A 19,194-nucleotide genomic window follows, 5' to 3' on the forward strand; every position below is an offset into this window, starting at 1 on the left:
GATGGTATTTGAGATTTTGTTGTTTTTTGTTTTTTTTTTATTAGATGTACTTTACATTCTCTCTTGTTTCATGGTGTTTCGACCATACGTGTTGATTCTTTCGAGACAACATAAATCCCGTTTATTTGAGGCAGAAATTGGTGGTAGTGGTGATAAGATAATTGATGAACAGTTTGTTATAATGAATTGCAGTACTTACTACATAGAATTATACATACATATTTTGTAACTTATCCCACTGTCTGAAAATATTTGGATCGGCATAATTTTTAAGTACCTAACTTGTTATAATAAATATCTTGGAAATTATTTGGCGAAGGTAACTTTTAAATTTTGCATCGTCAAAGAGGTCAAAAATTTGCAAATCTTCAAAATTCGAAAAACGAGTATCTATTTGCATATATTAGTAGGTATCCAAAATTTCAAGATATACCTATTCGTTTTTCGAGATATGTATCATGTTGTTGTGTTTTTTGGAATGGTTCGGAAATATCAAGCGAGTCCAAAATGTCACTGCGTATATATTGGAAACTACTATCATTACGAAAATCTCTGAGATTTTGCACCAGCTTTCGTATTCTATTTTCTGAATAAATAATGTCAGTTGACTGATTTTGAACAATAATGAATATCTTGGGCAAACTCAGTCTTAAAAATATTTAAAAGAATTTAAATTTAAAAGTTCTCAAATCGATTGCTTCACGGATCGAGGTATCGTCAATTTCAAAATCGTCGCCTTCGATAATAAAATCAAAAACTTCCAAAAGCTGTTCACGAAAATCTGTTACAGATACTAAAACTACCAGAGATAATCTGCTTAGATAAAACTAACCGAGATTTAAAATTTCATCGCGTTTGACAGACTGTTCGCTTTTTTTCGAAACAAATTTGTTCTAAAGCAGTAATCCGTTTAGGTGAGCTAAACTGGCAAGAAAAGACGATATTCTTTATTTTTTTACACGTATCATGCAAAACTAAATTCATTATATGCGCATAATAGTTAGTCAATAAAGCTTGTGATGCAATGTGTAGTTTTAACTTTTGCCTGGAGACCATGCAATTCACCACACATCACAGCAACGCCGTCATAAGATTGCCCCAGTTTACCCTACCAATTTATTTTTGATATCAAAAATTTTTTAAAAATTCTTTAAAACATCAAAAATATATTCTGCCTTATTGCTTTTACTCACGTTTCTAAAACCTAAAAACCTCTCATAAATATTACCACGTAACGACGTAACGCGTATCGAATAAGAATAATTAATAATTGTGAATGACATGATAATCAGAAATTTCATCTACTTCCAGCGAAAAGCAAATAGTTTTCTAAATCTCAGCTTCAATAACGTTATTCAAAATGTAACTATTTGATTATATGTATTAGTTCATTCTGTATTACGAATACACTTCGAATCAGAAAGTAAATATTTCTAAAACAATTTTATTATGTTCTCTATAATTACTTTGATTTTTAACAAATGCTTGGATCCATCATGTCCACTAAATGATAATTCCTGACAACTTAAAAAAATTACAATATCAATTAAACGACGTAAAACGGCGTGATTATTTTTGACAATTTCTGCCGATGCGATCTGGCGATGCACTACCGACCGGCAGATTTAAATATGCCGTACCTGCCTACGGAGAGAATGTATGTTCGCTTGCTCATCGACTTGTTTATTTCGTTGAGTTTTACGTGTAAATCGTCAGCTACGGATGCGTTGAGTACGGCTAGCCGAAAAGTCAGATGAATGGCTCGGATCATTCATTTTTTGAGAAGTCTGTTATGCGCAGGGATCACTTAACGCTCGGATTGATCAAATCCTTTTAAAAACCATGAATAAAATTTAGTCTGTATTATCTGACAGATTTTTTTTACTTCACAGATACAATTATTAAAAAAATCTGTCTATATAAATGTGTGGGTCGGCACTGCCGACCCTGCCGACCCTGACCGGCCGCCACTGAAAAAGATATAGGTACTGTTTAGTTTTAAAATATGGTGTTTGTGTCGTTCTGGTTCTGAGGGACATCTTTTTCAATTCATACCATATTGTGGAGCCAAATCTCATCATCATTCTCTTTGCCTTATCCCTATGCGGGGTCGGCTTCCCTAATTGCATTGTGGAGCCAAATCTAAGGGACAAAAATGAATTTACCCTAGGTACTTTAATAATTTCTTCTCCACTTATGCTCTGTTTCATATTCTTAAAGAAAAAATCGTATATCAGAATGTCCACTAGAAAGCAGTAAGGTAATTGGGAAGAAAATTAGGTGTGAGTTTGATCACGGGTTCGACAATGAGATAGAGACAACAATAGTAAGGTGGAATGAGAATTCCGTGGTTACTGTAGCAAGTAATCATGCCACAGTCCCGTAAGGGGTAAGCAGCTCTTGTGGCTTGTGGCCCCTATCTATCAATCTAATTGACTGCATGTACTATTGTAAATTCATAGAGAATTTACAATATCTTGCATATAGAGAATTCATAGAGAATTTACAATATCGCTAATGACAGCGGAATGTCCCAAATACAATTTCGTTCCTAACTGGTCTTATCACCACTGCAGAATGAAAACAGATTGCCAGTACAAAATTCTGAAATAGAAGAAATCACATATTCAACACCATCAAATTCTGCATGGGGCGGTCCTTCTAAAGAAAATTTACTGTCTGATCTAAGATATGACCAGATTGGTCATAATATGAAACGTGAACATGAACATGATGGCCGATGGCGTAGATGCAGAGTATGTAAAACCAACTCGGATTATCTGTATGTCAAATGTAAAGTACCTACACTTGCATGCCGGCTGTTTTGGTGTATTTCATGAAAAATAATTTCAATACGTATCAAAATATCAGTTTTCTATACCTATTACTACATGTACCTAACATAACATAATTAGGTGTCAGTTTTTATAAATAATTTCTGTATTACCAACTATAACATAATCATATTTATTTTATTTAAAATACACTAAATAAGTTAGATAGCAAGAATTTTTAATTTTACAAAAAAGTGCTCATGGACCGCTAAGTTTCGTTAACGAAACATTAATTTTAGGGGTGTTGCTATTATAGTCCTGTCGCCAGGGGGGGTACAACGGCCTCCTTAATTCAGATGGACTTACCCAAGTGTTTTTTATGTATTTTGACCCGTAGAACACGAATTTTTTGGATAACAGTTGATCCGGATGTCGATAAGATTATTATAAACAAAGAACTTGAGGAATTACATAACAGCGATTTTTCGCAAAACAAAACATTTTTGTATTTTTTGATTAATTCTCAGCACAAAATGGCCTTACAAGTTTTTTTGTAGGATGCATAGTTTTCGAGATAAACGCGGTTAAACTTTCAAAAAATTCAAAAAAACAGCAATTCTGCTTGCTGCATTTGAAATTTCAAGTCAAATTCTATCGGTTTTGATTATTTGAATTGCTAAAAATTAAGTTTTTATTTGTTAAACAAAGCCATAAACACATAGTGTTTCCCGTGCCCAATGCATGAGTTTTAATGTACGTAATATACGTAGAAGTCGTCTGTATGCGCGCCTACTCGTTCGATTTCAAATGAGAAATGCATTGAAAACGTCATTCAATCACTATGTGTTTATAGCTTTGTTTAACAATAAAAAAATTAATTTTTAGCAATGAAAGAAATCAAAACCGATAGAAACTGACTTAAACTTTCAAATGCGGTAAGCAGAATAGCTATTTTGTTATTCAATCAAAAGTTATTCGGGTTCAAAAATTGCAATTTTTCGATTTTTTAAAAGTTCAACCGCGTTTATGTCGAAAACTATGCATCCTACGAAAAAACTTGTAAAAACATTTTTTGCTTAGAATGAACCAAAAAATACAAAAAAAAAATGTTTTGTTTTGCGAAAAATCGCTGTTATGTGATTCCTCAAGTTCTTTGTTTATAACAACCTTATCGACATCCGGATCGACTGTTAGCCAAAAAATTCGTGTTCTACGGGTCAAAATACATAAAAGAATCTTGGATAAGTCCATCTGAATTAAGGAGGCCGTTGTACCCCCACTGGCGACAGGACTATTATTATAATAATTATTTTTATGTTAGATAATATTCTTGGACCTCTATTTATAAAATGTATGAACTATATTTGCTTAATTATCAATTATTTCAATGTTTGGTCATTAATGGCTTAAAGGATAAACTTACCTGATAGCGAAAGAGGTTGATATGCTCCACCTCCACCCGATCTTGGCTGAGGATCTAGAATTAAATAGTTTTTAATGTCATTACAGATAGAATAATTACAACTGGAATTATAATTTGTTATAGTAATAGTATAAAAATAGTGCAGATACGATTTAAATATAAAATTTTTGGATATTCATAGACTTAAGGAATGTACATATAATAAAAATTTACATTTCTTAATAAATATTATGGAAAAAACCGTTTACCTGTTCTTAACGGTGTTTATAAACAAAATGTGGGGGATTAGCGAGCTGCTTTGTAAGGAAATAGATATTTGTAGAACAAGGGAGGAAAGTGCTACATTTCCTCCCGAGAATGAAGTTTAAAGCCCGACGCGTAGCGGAGGGCAAGGGAGGAAAAGGCGCTTTACTCCCATGTTATACATATGGTTTTTCCATCTTCCTCAAATAACAAGTAAATTTTTCATTTTTATTAATTTATTTATGTACCTAGCCAACAAAATGTATTAGAACTAAAACTAACAAGTAGGTACAATATAACTGTCAACTGTCAAATATAAGTCAAATTATTAATGTAAACATTGTTAAATCAAAATAACAATTTACTGTTTTTTACCATTCTACAAAATACAGGCTGTTTTATAAATAAACGTTAAAATGTATAGATACTTACGTAATAGAAAATAGATATTGTACAGGGCGTCAATAAGTTATATTTCATGAATGAAATACCATGACGTCACTTTTACTTTTCCTCCCTAGGGAGGAAAAGTACAACTTTGCTCCCTACAATCAGGTCCGGAAAAGTATACTTTCGGTAGAGGTAGGTGGAAAAATAAGTTATTATTCATCGGGAAAACCTTAGAGAAGGATCATTTGCCAGCAAAAAGAGATAAAAGATTATTAGAACATTTAAAACAAAATTCCGTGTAATCAGAATAAATGAAGGAGTTTGAGCTAGAGAGTGATAAATTAGACTTAGGCAAATATGCAAATTGCATATTTTGCATATTATGCATTAGAAATTCAAAAATTTACAATTCTGCATATTTTTATATAAGTGTGCATAAAGTGCATATAATTTGGAATTTTGGTTGTAACTATACATATCTCTTTATATTCAGATAACAAATAGCTTGGAAATCTCAATATTTTATTTTGTTTTATAATATCTAGGTATTCTCCTTTTCATGAACATTTTTCAGTGCGTCACAAATTATAGAAAAAAAGGTAAGTCCGTGATAATACACATTTATGACATTTATTCTAACGTGACATTTTAGTTAAATCTGACAGTTGTCAAATTTTATTTTCAATTTGGAATAAAACCAAATCAATTGTGTCTATTGCATTTATAAAATGGTATTTTCTTTCATTTGTATAGTCTTATAAATTGTACAGATTATATTGATAATATTATTATTTTATTTAATAAATAATTCTTTTTTGATTATGGCGCCATCTATCGACAACTAGAATAATCACCGAACTAGAATAATTACCGAAGTATTCCCAGACGTGCCTTTTTTTCTGTCACATACAATTTAATGCGTTAGAGAGAAATCGAAAAACTGTGACGCACTGAAAGATGATCATGAGAAAAAGAATATCCAAATTTTTGGTATCGCAATGTACTAACTAATAAAAGATACCAGCTTATATATTTTGTCACGTTTTGTCCTTGATACAAGGGTTCCAAAATCTGCCAGTTTATATCTCTAGGTCTAGGTAAAAAATTTTATTTTGAAGATTTTATTTTTGTTGTAAAATAAGCAGTGTTTTTGTAATTGTGAATAATTATACTGTGCTTTGAAAATGCCGGTTGGGAAACGCTGCTCTAGGTAAAAAATTTTATTTTGACGATTTCATTTTTGTTGTAAAATAGGCAGTATCTTTGTAATTGTGAATAATTACTGTGCTTTGAAAATGCCGAAAATATGCAGTTCAGTACCATTCATAAAATCAAACTAGAGTTTTGTTCATAAAACTATTTCCCAATTAGAATCTTCCAAATTATCATTGTTAGACAGTATATTTTTAATAAAAGAATTGGAATCATTGTATCAAAACATTAAAAGTCATACATATTGGGAAGGAAATTTTTGAAAAATTTGAAGCAACCATGGAAATTAACAGTAGTTACCAGGTTCTTTCTGAAGTGATTCAAGTGCAAGCTGGGACATTTTCCGAACCACTTAATTTAGAACCACCTATTATCTTAAATTTGAAAAAAAAATTGAAAATTTTGAACAGCATTTAATAATTTATTGTTACCACAATTCGAAATATATCATTTATTTGTTGAAATACTTAAATATTTAATTACATAGGCTTGGTTTTTAAAATACAGATATGTATTAGGTACATGTTAATTAATAAAACATGTGAATATATTGTAAATATTTTTGTAAATAAAAAAATATTTTAAATATTGCTTTTATTACATGCATATTTTTTAGATAAATATGCATATTTTTGGGTAAAATACTGCATATTTATGCGCATATTTCATACTTTTTTATTTGCATATTTGCCTAAGTCTAGTGATAATAAAATATCATTTACATTTTTAAGTTTGCAAGATTACATTCCTCATGTCGTGATCCTTTCCCAAGTTAAGATATATAACTATTCTAACTACGCTATACCGTCTAATGACGAGTAGTGAGTCAGAAACACGTGTCTGCGGTTGGATTCCATCTTCTTCTTAGCCTTCTATCGTCCACGTTTGGACATAGGCCTCTCTAAACTCCTTCCATCGGCATCTATCCTAAGCAACATATTTCCAATTTGTCCATCTTATCTTATACGCATTTTGTTTTTTTTTTATCGTTCTTGCCAGACATGCTGATATATAGGGTGTCCCGAAAATATTGGTCATAAATTATACCACAGATTCTGGGGTCAAAAATAGGTTGATTGAAGCTCACTTACCTATATACAATGGTGCACACAAAAAAAGTTACAGCCCTTTGAAGTTACAAAATGAAAATCGATTTTTTTTTCATATTTATATCGAAAACTCTTCGAGATTTTTTTATTGAAAATGAACATGTGGTATTCTTATGGCAGCAACATCTTAAAAAAAATTAAAGTGAAATTTGTGCACAAATTTTATGGGGGATTTGATCCTTTAACTCCCCCCCCCCGCAAACTTTTGTGTACGTTCCTATTAAATTATTATTGTGGCACCATTAGTTCAACACAATGTTTTTTAAACTTTTTTGCCTCATAGTAGGTACTTTTTTGATAAGCCAGTTTTTATCGACATATTTTGAATATTTGTCGAATACACCACATATTTGTATATGGTTAAGTACGATTATAGAAACCTGTTAATATTCTAAAAATTTATTTATAATTTACATTTTTAGGTATATTTTGAAAAAGAGGCCACATCTCGATAAAAGGTGACTTGTTAAAAAAAGACTAAGGAGAAAAAAAGTTTTAAATACGCGGTGTTTAACGCGGTACACAAACATCTAGGGGGTTTAAAGGAACAAAACCCCCATAAATTTTTTATGTAAATATATTAAAAAAGAAGACGCATCTTGATAAAAACTGGCTTCTCGAAAAAATACTAAGAGCCAAAAAGTTTTAAAACGTTGTGTTTAACTAATGGTATCACAATAATGAATTAATTGGAACGTACACAAAAGTTTGAGGAGGGGGGTTAAGGGAACAAAACCCCCACAAAATTTTTATGGGGTTGACAAACGTAACTATAATTTTGTTTTAAGATATTTGTGCCATATGAATGATACATGTCCATTTTCAATATAAAATCTCTAATAGTTTTCGATATATTGAAAAAAATCGATTTTCATTTTGTAACTTCAAAGGGCTGTAACTTTTTTTATGATCATATTTGTACTAAGGTAAGTTAGGTTCAATCGAACTATTTTTGACCCCAGAATGTGTGGTATAATTTATGACCAATCTTTTCGGGACACCCTGTATACTTCCTACCTGGATTTTATATATAAATACCTAGATAATTTTAATACTTTTAAAACATACTTACCAAAATATGAACGTGCACCAAAAGCTTGTGCTGGTGGTCCTGGCAAGCCTGGCATACCATATGAAACTATAAAAACATAAACAATATTAACATTATAATAGATGTATTCGACCGGGCAGTATCGTCGCCCCCGCTAGCGCAATTATTCCGATTCGATTTTTTTGCACAAACTTACTCAAAAAGAGGTCCTTATAACATACCCACAGGGTGCCAGGCGGTGCCGTGGTGGAAAAAAATTTTAAACAATTTTTTTAAACAAATTCACAAAAATAATTATTTTATTTCCAACACTTTTTTTTTAGATAATTTGGGTCATTCTGAGCAAAAAAGGTCTCCTGTCATTTTTCTCTAAAATTGACTGTTGTCGAGTTATACGCGATTAAAAATTTTAAAAATGCGAAAATGGCCATTTTCTAGGCTTCATAACTCGATTAGAAATGATTATTATGAAATTCAAAAAGTGACAAAATCAAGATTCAAATACCTTCTTCAACGTTCTGAAGAGATTTTTGTCACTATTTTATTACAAAGCTGTTATTTTTAGTTATTAACAATTAGCGGTATAGTCCAACTGTATCGTCGCCCCCGTTAGCGGAACTATTTCGATTCGATTTTTTTGCACAAACTTACTCAAAAAGAGGTCTTTATAACATATCCACAGAGTGCCGGGCGGTGCCGTGGTCGAAAAATTTTTTAAACAATTTTTTTTTAGATAATTTGGATCATTGTGAATAAAAAAGGTATTTGGTCATTTTTCTCTAAACATGACTGTTGTCGAGTTATACGCGATTAAAAATTTGAAAAATGCGAAAATGCCATTTTCAAGGCTTCATAACTCGATTAAAAATTATTATTATGAAATTAAAAAGTGACAAGATCAAGATTCAAATACCTTCTTCAGCGTCCTGAAGAGATTTTTGTCATTATTTTACTACAAAGCTGTTATTTTTAGTTATTAAGAATTAGCGCTATAGTCCAACTGTATCGTTGCCCCCGTTAACAGAACTATTTCGATTAGATTTTTTTGCACAAACTTACTCAAAAAGAGGTCCTTATAACATATCCACAGGGTGCCGGGCGGTGCCGTGGTCGAAAAAATTTTTAAACAATTTTTTTTAAACAAATTCACAAAAATATTTTTTTTATTTCCAATAATAATGCCAAAATTCTCTTCAAGGTTGAAGAAGATATTTGACTCTTGATTATTTTGTCACTTTTTGAATTTTATAATAATCATTTTTAATCGAGTTATGAAGCCTTGAAATGGCCATTTTCGCATTTTTGAAATATTTAATCGCGTATAACTCGACAACAATTAATTTTAGAGAAAAATGACATGAGACCTTTTTTGCTCAGAATGACCCAAATTATCTAAAAAAAAATTATTGGAAATAAAAAAATTATTTTTGTGAATTTGTTTATAAAAAAAATGTTTAAAAAATTTTTCGACCACGGTACCACCCGGCGCCCTGTGGATATGTTATAAGGACCTCTTTTTGAGTAAGTTTGTCCAAAAAAATCTAATCGAAATAGTTCCGTTAACGGGGGCGGCGATACAGTTGGACTATAGCGCTAATTGTTAATAACTAAAAATAACAGCTTTGTAATAAATTAATGACAAAAATCTCTTCAGGACGCTGAAGAAGGTATTTGAATCTTGATTTTGTCACTTTTTGAATTTCATAATAATCATTTTTGATCGAGTTATGAAGCCTTGAAAATGGCCATTTTCGCATTTTTCAAATTTTTAATCGCGTATAACTCGACAACAGTCAATTTTAGAGAAAAAATGACAAGAGACCTTTTTTGCTCAAAATAACCCAAATTATCTAAAAAAAAAAATGTGGAAATTAAAAAATTATTGTTGTGAATTTGTTTAAAAAAAATTGTTTAAAAAATTTTTCGACCACGGCACCGCCCGGCACCCTCTGGATATGTTATAAGGACCTCTTTTTGAGTAAGTTTGTGCAAAAAAATCGAATCGGAATAATTGCGCTAGCGGGGGTGACGATACTGCCCGGTTTATATATATGTACATTGATGTATTAACATTATAATAGACAAGAATAAAAAACCGCTAAACGCCGTGAAAATGAGTGGCGCATGCAATATTCCAGCTACAAAAGAACTGGTTAGAATATTGCTTAACGCAAAATTGTATTTTCGTTTCCATGAAAAATAAAATTCTAGTTTTATTTTGAAAGATTTTTTCGTAATATTTGCTAAATTTGAAGTCGCACGCGCCACAAAAGAGTAACTTTGATACAGTTTGCATTTTGAAGGTTTTTGTGGCGCGTTCTACTTCAAATTTAGCAAATATTATGGAAAAATCTTTCAAAATAAAACTAGAATTTGATTTTCCATCAAAATGAAAATACATTTTTGCGCCACGTAATATTCATATCAGCTCTTTTGTAGCTGGAATATTGTATGCGCCACTCATTTTTACAGCGTTTTGCGGTTTTGTATTCTTGTATCAGGAGTTTTTCAAAGTTCTTTTATAAATGAAATGTATAAACTTGAATTTAAGGGGTCTCTATTACAGGTTAAGTGTTATAAATGGCCGCCTTTGTCGCATTATCTCCCAAATGACCTAGTGGTTACGACACTAAAGTTGTGATAGGATAATCCGAGTTCATATCCCAGTCATCCTAATCTTTTGTTTCAATATAATTCTTTGTGTCCATCGAATGCACAATATATTTTTGTGTACACTAGAAAAAAAAATTGGGATCGCCGGCAGATGAACTCGGATTGCCCAATCAAATTTAGCGCCCTAACTACTACAATTACATAAACCATTTCGGCGATAATGGTTAAAGGAATTATACATTTGGAGGTCGATAATATCTAAACGGCTTACCGGTTTTAATCACTAAACATGAGTTTCAAACGTATTGACAATTAGTATCTGATGCATCTAAGGTCCAGTATAATAACTGAAGGTATTACAGGAATTATTGAGCTTGAAAAAGCATTTTTTCCCATAGGAAATAGATTTTATCATACTTATGAAGCCTATAACTTTAGAATTAGAATTTTTTCAGATATGAGACACCATTAGACGCGTCTAGAAACCTCCTACAAACACTCCGTTATTGGCGCAATTCTTAGTTTGAAATTTTGAGTAATTGTCGAAAAACCAAAATTTTAGTGACTAGTTTTAATTAAATATAAAAATATGAGACAACTTTTTTACCTAAAGAGAGATCAAATTATTACGTTAATCTCATCAGTTTTACAACCAAAGTTGCTAGAATTTTACAACGTTATGTTGTTCTGAAGCTATTTCCTTGTGGCATTTTTGTAACTAATTATTCTAAATGCGAAATAAGCCACAATTATTTAACTTAAAAATTATTTTATTGATTGTTTTACAACATTGTTTCAGCATATCCCTGTATCGTTAGGGACTCGGACTGATACAAAGTCACACCGAGCTGGTCGAATAATGTATCTTGTTATTCGACCAGCTGAGTGTGTGGCTGTACACTGTATTGAATTATATTTTACTTAATTGTCCCAGAATCATTTGATATTTACGATTTTTTTTTATGTTTTTACATAAGAATGAGTAAACTTTCTTACCTGACCCACTACTGTACGTTCTTAATGGAAGCGTTTCAGATCTTGGTTCTATAAAAAAAATTAAAACGATTAAGAAAATTATTAAGTTAAAAATTTTCTGTTACTGTGTTTGTATGACCGGTTAGACCTTAAAATACAATTGAAGACTCTTGTTGGATTCAACAGTTCCCACATTCTTAGAAGTGATAAATACAATTTTTTTCTCACAATAAAACAATGAAAAATTTTGTTTTTAATACTTCCAGAAAATGTATTTGTCACTACAACTGTTTCGGCAGAGTGCCTTTCTCAAGGGCTTTATTGGGGAGACTCGGCTATTGGTGCGCACCTAAGGCAAATTCAGGATATTTCACAAACTTAAAACATTTCAGTTTCCAAATTTTTTGAAGATATACTTTAAAGGCTTAGGTATATTGGTAGGGACCGCATTTAATGAATGGTTGAACAGTAGAAGAGTAAGAGACGAAATGTCCAGTTAGCGTAATGCGCACAATTGCCCGACCTATTCGGCTAATGGTGCACATCTGTCGGATAACTGTGCGCAATAATAGAACTTAAAAACGACTTTCGAAAATGTATAGCTTATTGAACATACATATTAAAAGAACAAACAAATATACGGAAAAAGATAAGAAACCAAGTTACAGATATGTTTAAAAAATCTAAGTATTGCAGAAGTCACAAATATATCCTTCTGAACTATCCTGTCGTATACACATGGCATGAGACCAACACTTGCACCATACCTCGTCTTTTTTGCTACCATCACCACAATACACAGAAGTTATTTTGATCTGACACGAGATCGTCCAACTCATCATCATGGTACAGTTCACTTTCTGAAATAACTTCGGAACTGTTGTGTTCAAAAATTTTCCTTTTTGTACATTTTTTCAATTTCGAGGTTTTTTCATTGCCCCTTTCTCAACTTTGACGGTTGTTTACGTTTTATGACGCAATCACAAAACGTTAAAAATGCCTTTATATACCTTGCCGAGTAGTGGTGCGCAATGCGCACCATTAGACGACGTTACTCTTCACCACATTACACAAAATTTGATAAAAACAAAACATAATCGAGCAAAACTAACTATATCAGTGTTTAAAGTGATAAATAAATAAGAGATATAAGTAATATTTAAGCTATATATCTGTCAAGAAAAAAAAGTTATCGCTTATTTTCTCAGATACGCAAACAATATCAAACCACGCGAAATCATGTAAACGATAACTGCCAACCGGTAAAGTATCTCCCGACGTTCGTTTGTGTCGGATAGATATAGCAGTTGCTACTAGAGGTCCGACAATATAGTTTTTACAATTTTATTAAATAGGAGATTGGAAACATTGATGCGCACAATTACCCGACGCGCACCATTAGTTGACTCTCCCTACTATGTGACTCTATAAGAAAGCTTAGGAATTAGTCTTCCCATCACCAGAGAAAAAACCCAGTACCTTCTGCTCTATCAAATATGCTGGTAAGATATCACCAGAATTAGCCAAACACACAAAAAAAGAGAGGAATAACACCAGCTGTCAGAACTAAAAACAACTTAAGCAAATACACTAAGAATAATAAGAGCCAAAAGAAAAAGCAATTAAAGAGTGGTGTGTACAAACTAACTTGTGGTGACTGTCCGAAAACGTACATCGGTCAAAGTGACAGAAATTTTAGCAAATGGTTAGCAGAACACAAAAGGGCTTTCAACAAATAGAAAAAAGATTTTACGTACGCATTTCACCTTCTAGATCAGGGGTGAGCAAAGTGCGGCCCGCGGGCCGCATGCGGCCATTTAGACATTTTTTTTGCGGCCCGAGGAGCAAAAGTGAATTATTTTCATTTCAAGATTTTTTCTAATTATTGCTAATATTGATAATTAAATATAGATAGATAATGCAGCTATTAATATTATCACTTTTGCAGCGGGTGATTTTTCCCCAAATTTTCAACATAACGCGTGCAATGATTTGGGTTTTTGGCACAGAGATTTAGCGGCTCTCTCGATGAAATCCATGAAATTTCAACAAATGGAAATGATATTTTCGAAGTATTCAGGAACTATGTGGAAATTTTTGAATTAACCCGTAACTACCTAGTAAGAGTAACAACTGACGGAGCACCAAATTTAAGAGGAGCAAGTAACGTTGAGAAAACTTGAAGATTACGTTCACAGTTTCCAGAACATAATTTATTATTCTTCACTGCATAATCCATCATCAGATATTGTGCAAAAATGTTTTGCAAGTGGACAACGTCATTTTAATTATAACTAATATTGTTAACTGTATTAGTTCAATAGGATTAAATCATCGTGAATTCAAAGCATTTTTGGAAGAGTTAGAGACAGAACATACTGATGTCTTATACCACAATCAACAATCATATTCTCGATAATTAAGTATAGAAAAGGTTCTTAAAAGATGCTGTGAATTACGGGAGGAAATTATTTAGAAATTAAACACTGCTACTTTGCTAAATTTGTAAATGTTGCTCGCAAAATGAAACATTTGTAATGAAATTCAAACTATTCAAAGTAGAAAGAATTAGTCCAATTATTTCCCAATAATTTGGTTTAGTCCAGATTTTGTGATTAGAAATTGGGTGGTTTGGATTTTAAATGAGAGATTTGTCAAATATGAAAAAATATACAAGGTGCTTCTAAAGTTATGCTTCCAGAAAGACATGGGCAAAATCGATAAAACACCCTGTAACTCAGTTATAAAAATCATTGAGGCAATAAATGTAGTATATCTAGAACCGCCTTAGTGACCTCTATGCGCAATTTAAGTATTCCCATTTCTCAATTAAACACCCTGTATATTTGCGGCAAATACCGTGCTTAAATAAGTACGAATGTGGTATAGGGGGCTAGGGATATGGTTTGAAAATTTTGAAATTTTTGATTTTTTTATTATTTTGTATGAAAATACATAATTTCAAAAATATTCACTGAAAACTTCAGTTTGACCGTAGGAAAACTACCAGAAATACAGCATGTTTAATATCCCTACCTTCGACTCGCTTTACAGCAGCTTGTTGAGCGTAGTGAGAAACGTTCAACAGCTGTTCCATTTTCTTTTGTAAATTACTCTGCGATTTAAAAACATATTCCGATGTGCATCACTTTACGATTTGTCAGACAGAAGAAATTGAAAATAAAAGTTGTCAAAACTAAACGTGTTTTTCTCAAAACTGCTTAACTACTTTTTATAGGCAGCGTATATTGTAACTCAAAGGCTACTTGACAGATCCACCTGAAATTTTTCATAAATTTTCTTTAGACATTTCGTGAGGCATCAATAACAAATGTGTTGATTTTCACTATTTCGGTAATTTCACTCCTGAGTGATATCAAAAACCGCAAAAATCGTCAAAACTAAAAAAAGACTCGACAGTGTTATTTCGAGAAACTCATAAGCTAATAAAATATGTTTGAATTTTTTGTTTCATATGATCCAATAAGGAGTTCTGATGTCTACTGAAAATTTTATTTTGTTTAGGTGTCGGTAAAAATTTGCCACCGTTGACTTATTTTTCAATAGTTAGTCTCGAAACATTCTTTTCGGATATTCTTTGAATTGTACTGAATATGTTTATTTAATTTAAAAATAAAATAATTCTACCATAGTTTCAAACAAATTTAAAAAAAATTGCTTAACATCCCCCCTTCCCCAAAGTTCAAAATTCGAAAACATTGGGGCCCTTGGTAACAGACAAAAAACCTTTTGTGGTCCTTATTAAAAAAAGTTTGCCCATCCCGGTTCTAGATCATAATCATTCTTATAACGAACAGTTTCAAATTCTTCATATTCAAAATAAAGGCCTTAAGCTATCTTTGTTAGAATCAATGGAAATTAATAAAATAAAAAATACAAATATAATTCTGAATGACCAGATTAAGACAAACAGCTCCCCACTCCTCAAACTATTCAGTTAAAGACTTTAAAATGCAGACACATAGTAAAGTAAATCACTTGAGAAAGGCATTCTGCCGAAACCGCTGCATTGATATTAAATTATAATCAATTTTGCGGAAGTATTGAAAATAAGAGGTTTCAGTGTTTTATTGTTAGATTAAATGAATATTGTTAGATAAAATAAATTTCCATAAAAAAAACACAGACGAATCCATCAACATTTTTTTTTTACTAATAATACGCCTAAATTTGGTGTACTGACTATTATAGTCGAACTCGGTTATTAGAATACCAGTTAAAGGAATGTCCCCGTTTAAGGAATAGAAATTTGAGGTCCCGAAACGTTTCTACTAGCCATCAGTGACCGGTTATTAGAATATCCCGGTTTTAGTAATACTTTTGGTTGGCACGAAGGCAATTCCAATAAGCGAGTTTGACTGTATAAACGTAACTTACTTGAAGCATCTTCAGTATTAACAGCACTGGTTTGATTCGGTTTGACAACTACCAAGGAACTAACATCAGTAACAAAGGAATATTTCAGCGCCAGATCCAGAGCTTCCTTGGTTAGCTGTGTTTTATTTTCTGCTAACTCTCGTTGTTCCAGTTTTTGCTTGATGGTTAAATAGGCCCACAAACGTTCCAATTCGGTAACTGGAGCTTCCCTTACTGGTGGTAGTGAGATGAGACCGTGTTTGCTCCAACTCTTTACTCTCCAATTGGAGATGTCAAATCCTAAAAAAGTATTGTGTTAAATTCTTACGCGTATTGTGTGTATCTTTATAAGTATTGTGTTGACTTGAAGAGATGGGGAAAAAGCATATGAGACAGAAACATCGTTGGGAAAATTTGGTTTGAGAAACAGGAACTTTACTTAGTTTCCTGCTGTAAAGAAATATATTCCAAACGAACAGCTTCTTCTACAAAAAAAGAATGTGTGTGTACTTTGTACGCACGTAAGAAGTTATACTTCTAGTGTATGATTTCAACGAAATCAATATAACAGTTTATTTATATTTTATTTAAATATTAAGCTAATTTTAGTACTTACTACTTTCCAAAAAATTTTTATTAAAACAATACGAAAAATTAAAAAAATAAAAGAATAAATCACACGCAAACACATTGAAAAATGAAACCAAAGAAATTATTTCTGAACAATTGTTGAGAAAATTTTAACTAAATTCGTATTTTCTGAAAAAAAAATATAATAAATATACTAACTACTTACAATCATAAAATGTATAAAAAAAATAAAAATTTGCATTGGGAATTGAACCTGCGTCTATCAGGTTTAGAATTTTGAACTCACCCCACGCAGAATTAACTACCGAGACATGTGAATGAAGTGGAAAGGTATACCTAGCAACTAAATGTTTTTAAAAAATTTTGACAGTTGCTTATTCTGTTAGTTTAATCAATTAAGTTTGATTCTTGTGGAATTAAAATACGACAAAATATAGACTAAAAGATATACAAGATTTATAGGAACTTAAAATTCCTTAAGTTGCACAAAAGAATTCACAATTTATAACTTCCCATAACTACCTCAAAATATAAAGATCTTGTTGTTTTGTGCTCTAATAAAGCTGTTCTAGTAAAACGATTGATGTGATCGTTCATGGGTATTCTTTCATTTTGCGACTGTAGATTCATATAAAATATTTTTTTTTATATATTTTCCCTATATATATAAAATATTATTATGTGACTGTATGAGGGTTATGTTTAAATGTCATAATAAAATTTGATAAGCTATTTTTAAAACACTTACTACCAGCAATAAAATATACTGGACTCTCTGATTCTTTAGTTTTGTATGAGATCGTCCCGCTTAATTGATGTAATCCACAGATCTCTACCTCTTCGAGATAATTGTTTTTTATCAGTAATTTTGTGATTGAAAACCGCAGTCACAGAATAAAATTCCACTTCTCTGTTTGATGGGCTTCCACACTCCTCACTTGGCATTTAACAGGCATCTTTTCTATGTTAATGAGTCCAAAAATTTATACGAAAACTATTTATAAAGGCAGTATAACTATTAACTAACTTTTGTCTGTTGTTTGTAGGCCGAAGGCCGAAGATCACGAGGAAGATCCCCAACAAGATGGATCGATCAAATTACAGGAATATGCAAAAGACCTATGCATGAGTTAAAAGAAATGACCAGAGACAGAGATCTTTGGAGACGGACAATACACGACATCACGTCGACCACTACACTCCCTCCGGGGGGTCAGGATTGAAGAGAGAGAGTCTGTTGTTTCTCTTCTCACAAATTTTAAAACACAACAGCCATACATAACCACAACAAACCACCACAGCTGCGCTACATCCGCCATATTTAATAATTTTTGACATGTCATTTGAACACCCAATCAAAGGAAAGGTATAACGCGCCTGCGTCCGGCACTAAGGATTTTCATATTAAAATTCACCCCCATCGCGCCTAAAGAAGTATAACTTCAAAAAGACCGTCGGAAATGGACGTAGCAGAGACCGAAAGGAAAAACTAGGACGGAGATCGATTTTATAATCTTGATCACTGACAACAGGCACATCTTTTTAAAGATGTTACAGTTCTAAACCGTTTTCAAGGTAGTGACCACAGAATGGTAAAAGCCTCGATAGGAAAAACCTTGGAAAAGAGAAATATCGCATGATTAAAAAGAAATCTACACCTATCTGAACAGAGCCTGATAATATAAATGCATTTTAAGAACACATCAACAGCATTATCGAAAGCAATATATGTCAATACCTTGAATGGGTAAAGTAAAAACGCAAAGAATAATGGAAAGGCAAATGTTGCACATAAGACTAATGGATAAAAAGAGAAACGAGTGGATAAGAGAGAAAACCAAAGTTAGGGATGTTAGACAAGAAGTTGCAAAATTGAAATGGAGATATGCCGGACACACTATAAGACAAAAAGAAGACCGCTGGAAGAAAATTCTCATAAATTGTAGATCGACATAAACGAAGCAGAGGAAGGCCACAAATGAGATGGGCAGATGATGTCAAGAAGCACCCCAGGCAACCAAGTGACGTCAATAACGTCGAGAAAACGTTAGTTTTTGGTTGAATATATACACGTGTTTGAACATTACGTCGTAGAAACGTCTTTTGTAAAACAACATAAAATGAAAAATAATCTAAACACGACATAAAAACTACGTTATTGATATCACGTAGGTTAAAACGTGATAAAAAGGACGTCAATTGTGGTGGGACAAATTCACGTGACTTTCGACGTCGAATAAACGTGATAGACTGACCTGGTTTGGTGATAATTATGACGTCTTTTCAACGTTTTGTAAACGTTAATTGGTTGCCTGGGACGTGGGCTCTAGGTGGATAACTGTAGTGACAGACAGAGAAGAATGGAAAAGGATTGGGGAGGCCTATGTCCAAGGATGGACCGAGGAAGGCTAATTAGATAGATAGATTAGACTCTGA

General features: G+C 32.3%; 1 protein-coding gene across 4 annotated transcripts in view; it reads right to left on the minus strand.

The window, feature by feature from the left end:
• The window catches only part of LOC114324545 (inter-alpha-trypsin inhibitor heavy chain H4), an 83,937-nt gene that overhangs the window by 26,060 nt on the left and 38,683 nt on the right, over positions 1 to 19,194 (minus strand). For 2 of the 4 annotated variants that reach the window (XM_028272399.2, XM_028272398.2), the window contains exons 8-11: positions 16,189 to 16,467; positions 11,812 to 11,859; positions 8,224 to 8,289; positions 4,198 to 4,251 (exon numbers count right to left, since the gene is read on the minus strand). In XM_028272399.2, the coding sequence (XP_028128200.2) occupies positions 4,198 to 4,251; positions 8,224 to 8,289; positions 11,812 to 11,859; positions 16,189 to 16,467 (447 nt within the window). Of the gene's footprint in view, positions 1 to 4,195; positions 4,252 to 4,872; positions 6,970 to 8,223; positions 8,290 to 11,811; positions 11,860 to 16,188; positions 16,468 to 19,194 lie in introns of those variants that run through there. The other 2 variants (XR_007700047.1, XR_007700046.1) reach the window with 2 other exon arrangements.

Source organism: Diabrotica virgifera, chromosome 8, assembly GCF_917563875.1.
Source record: "Diabrotica virgifera virgifera chromosome 8, PGI_DIABVI_V3a".
Lineage (NCBI taxonomy): Eukaryota > Metazoa > Arthropoda > Insecta > Coleoptera > Chrysomelidae > Diabrotica > Diabrotica virgifera.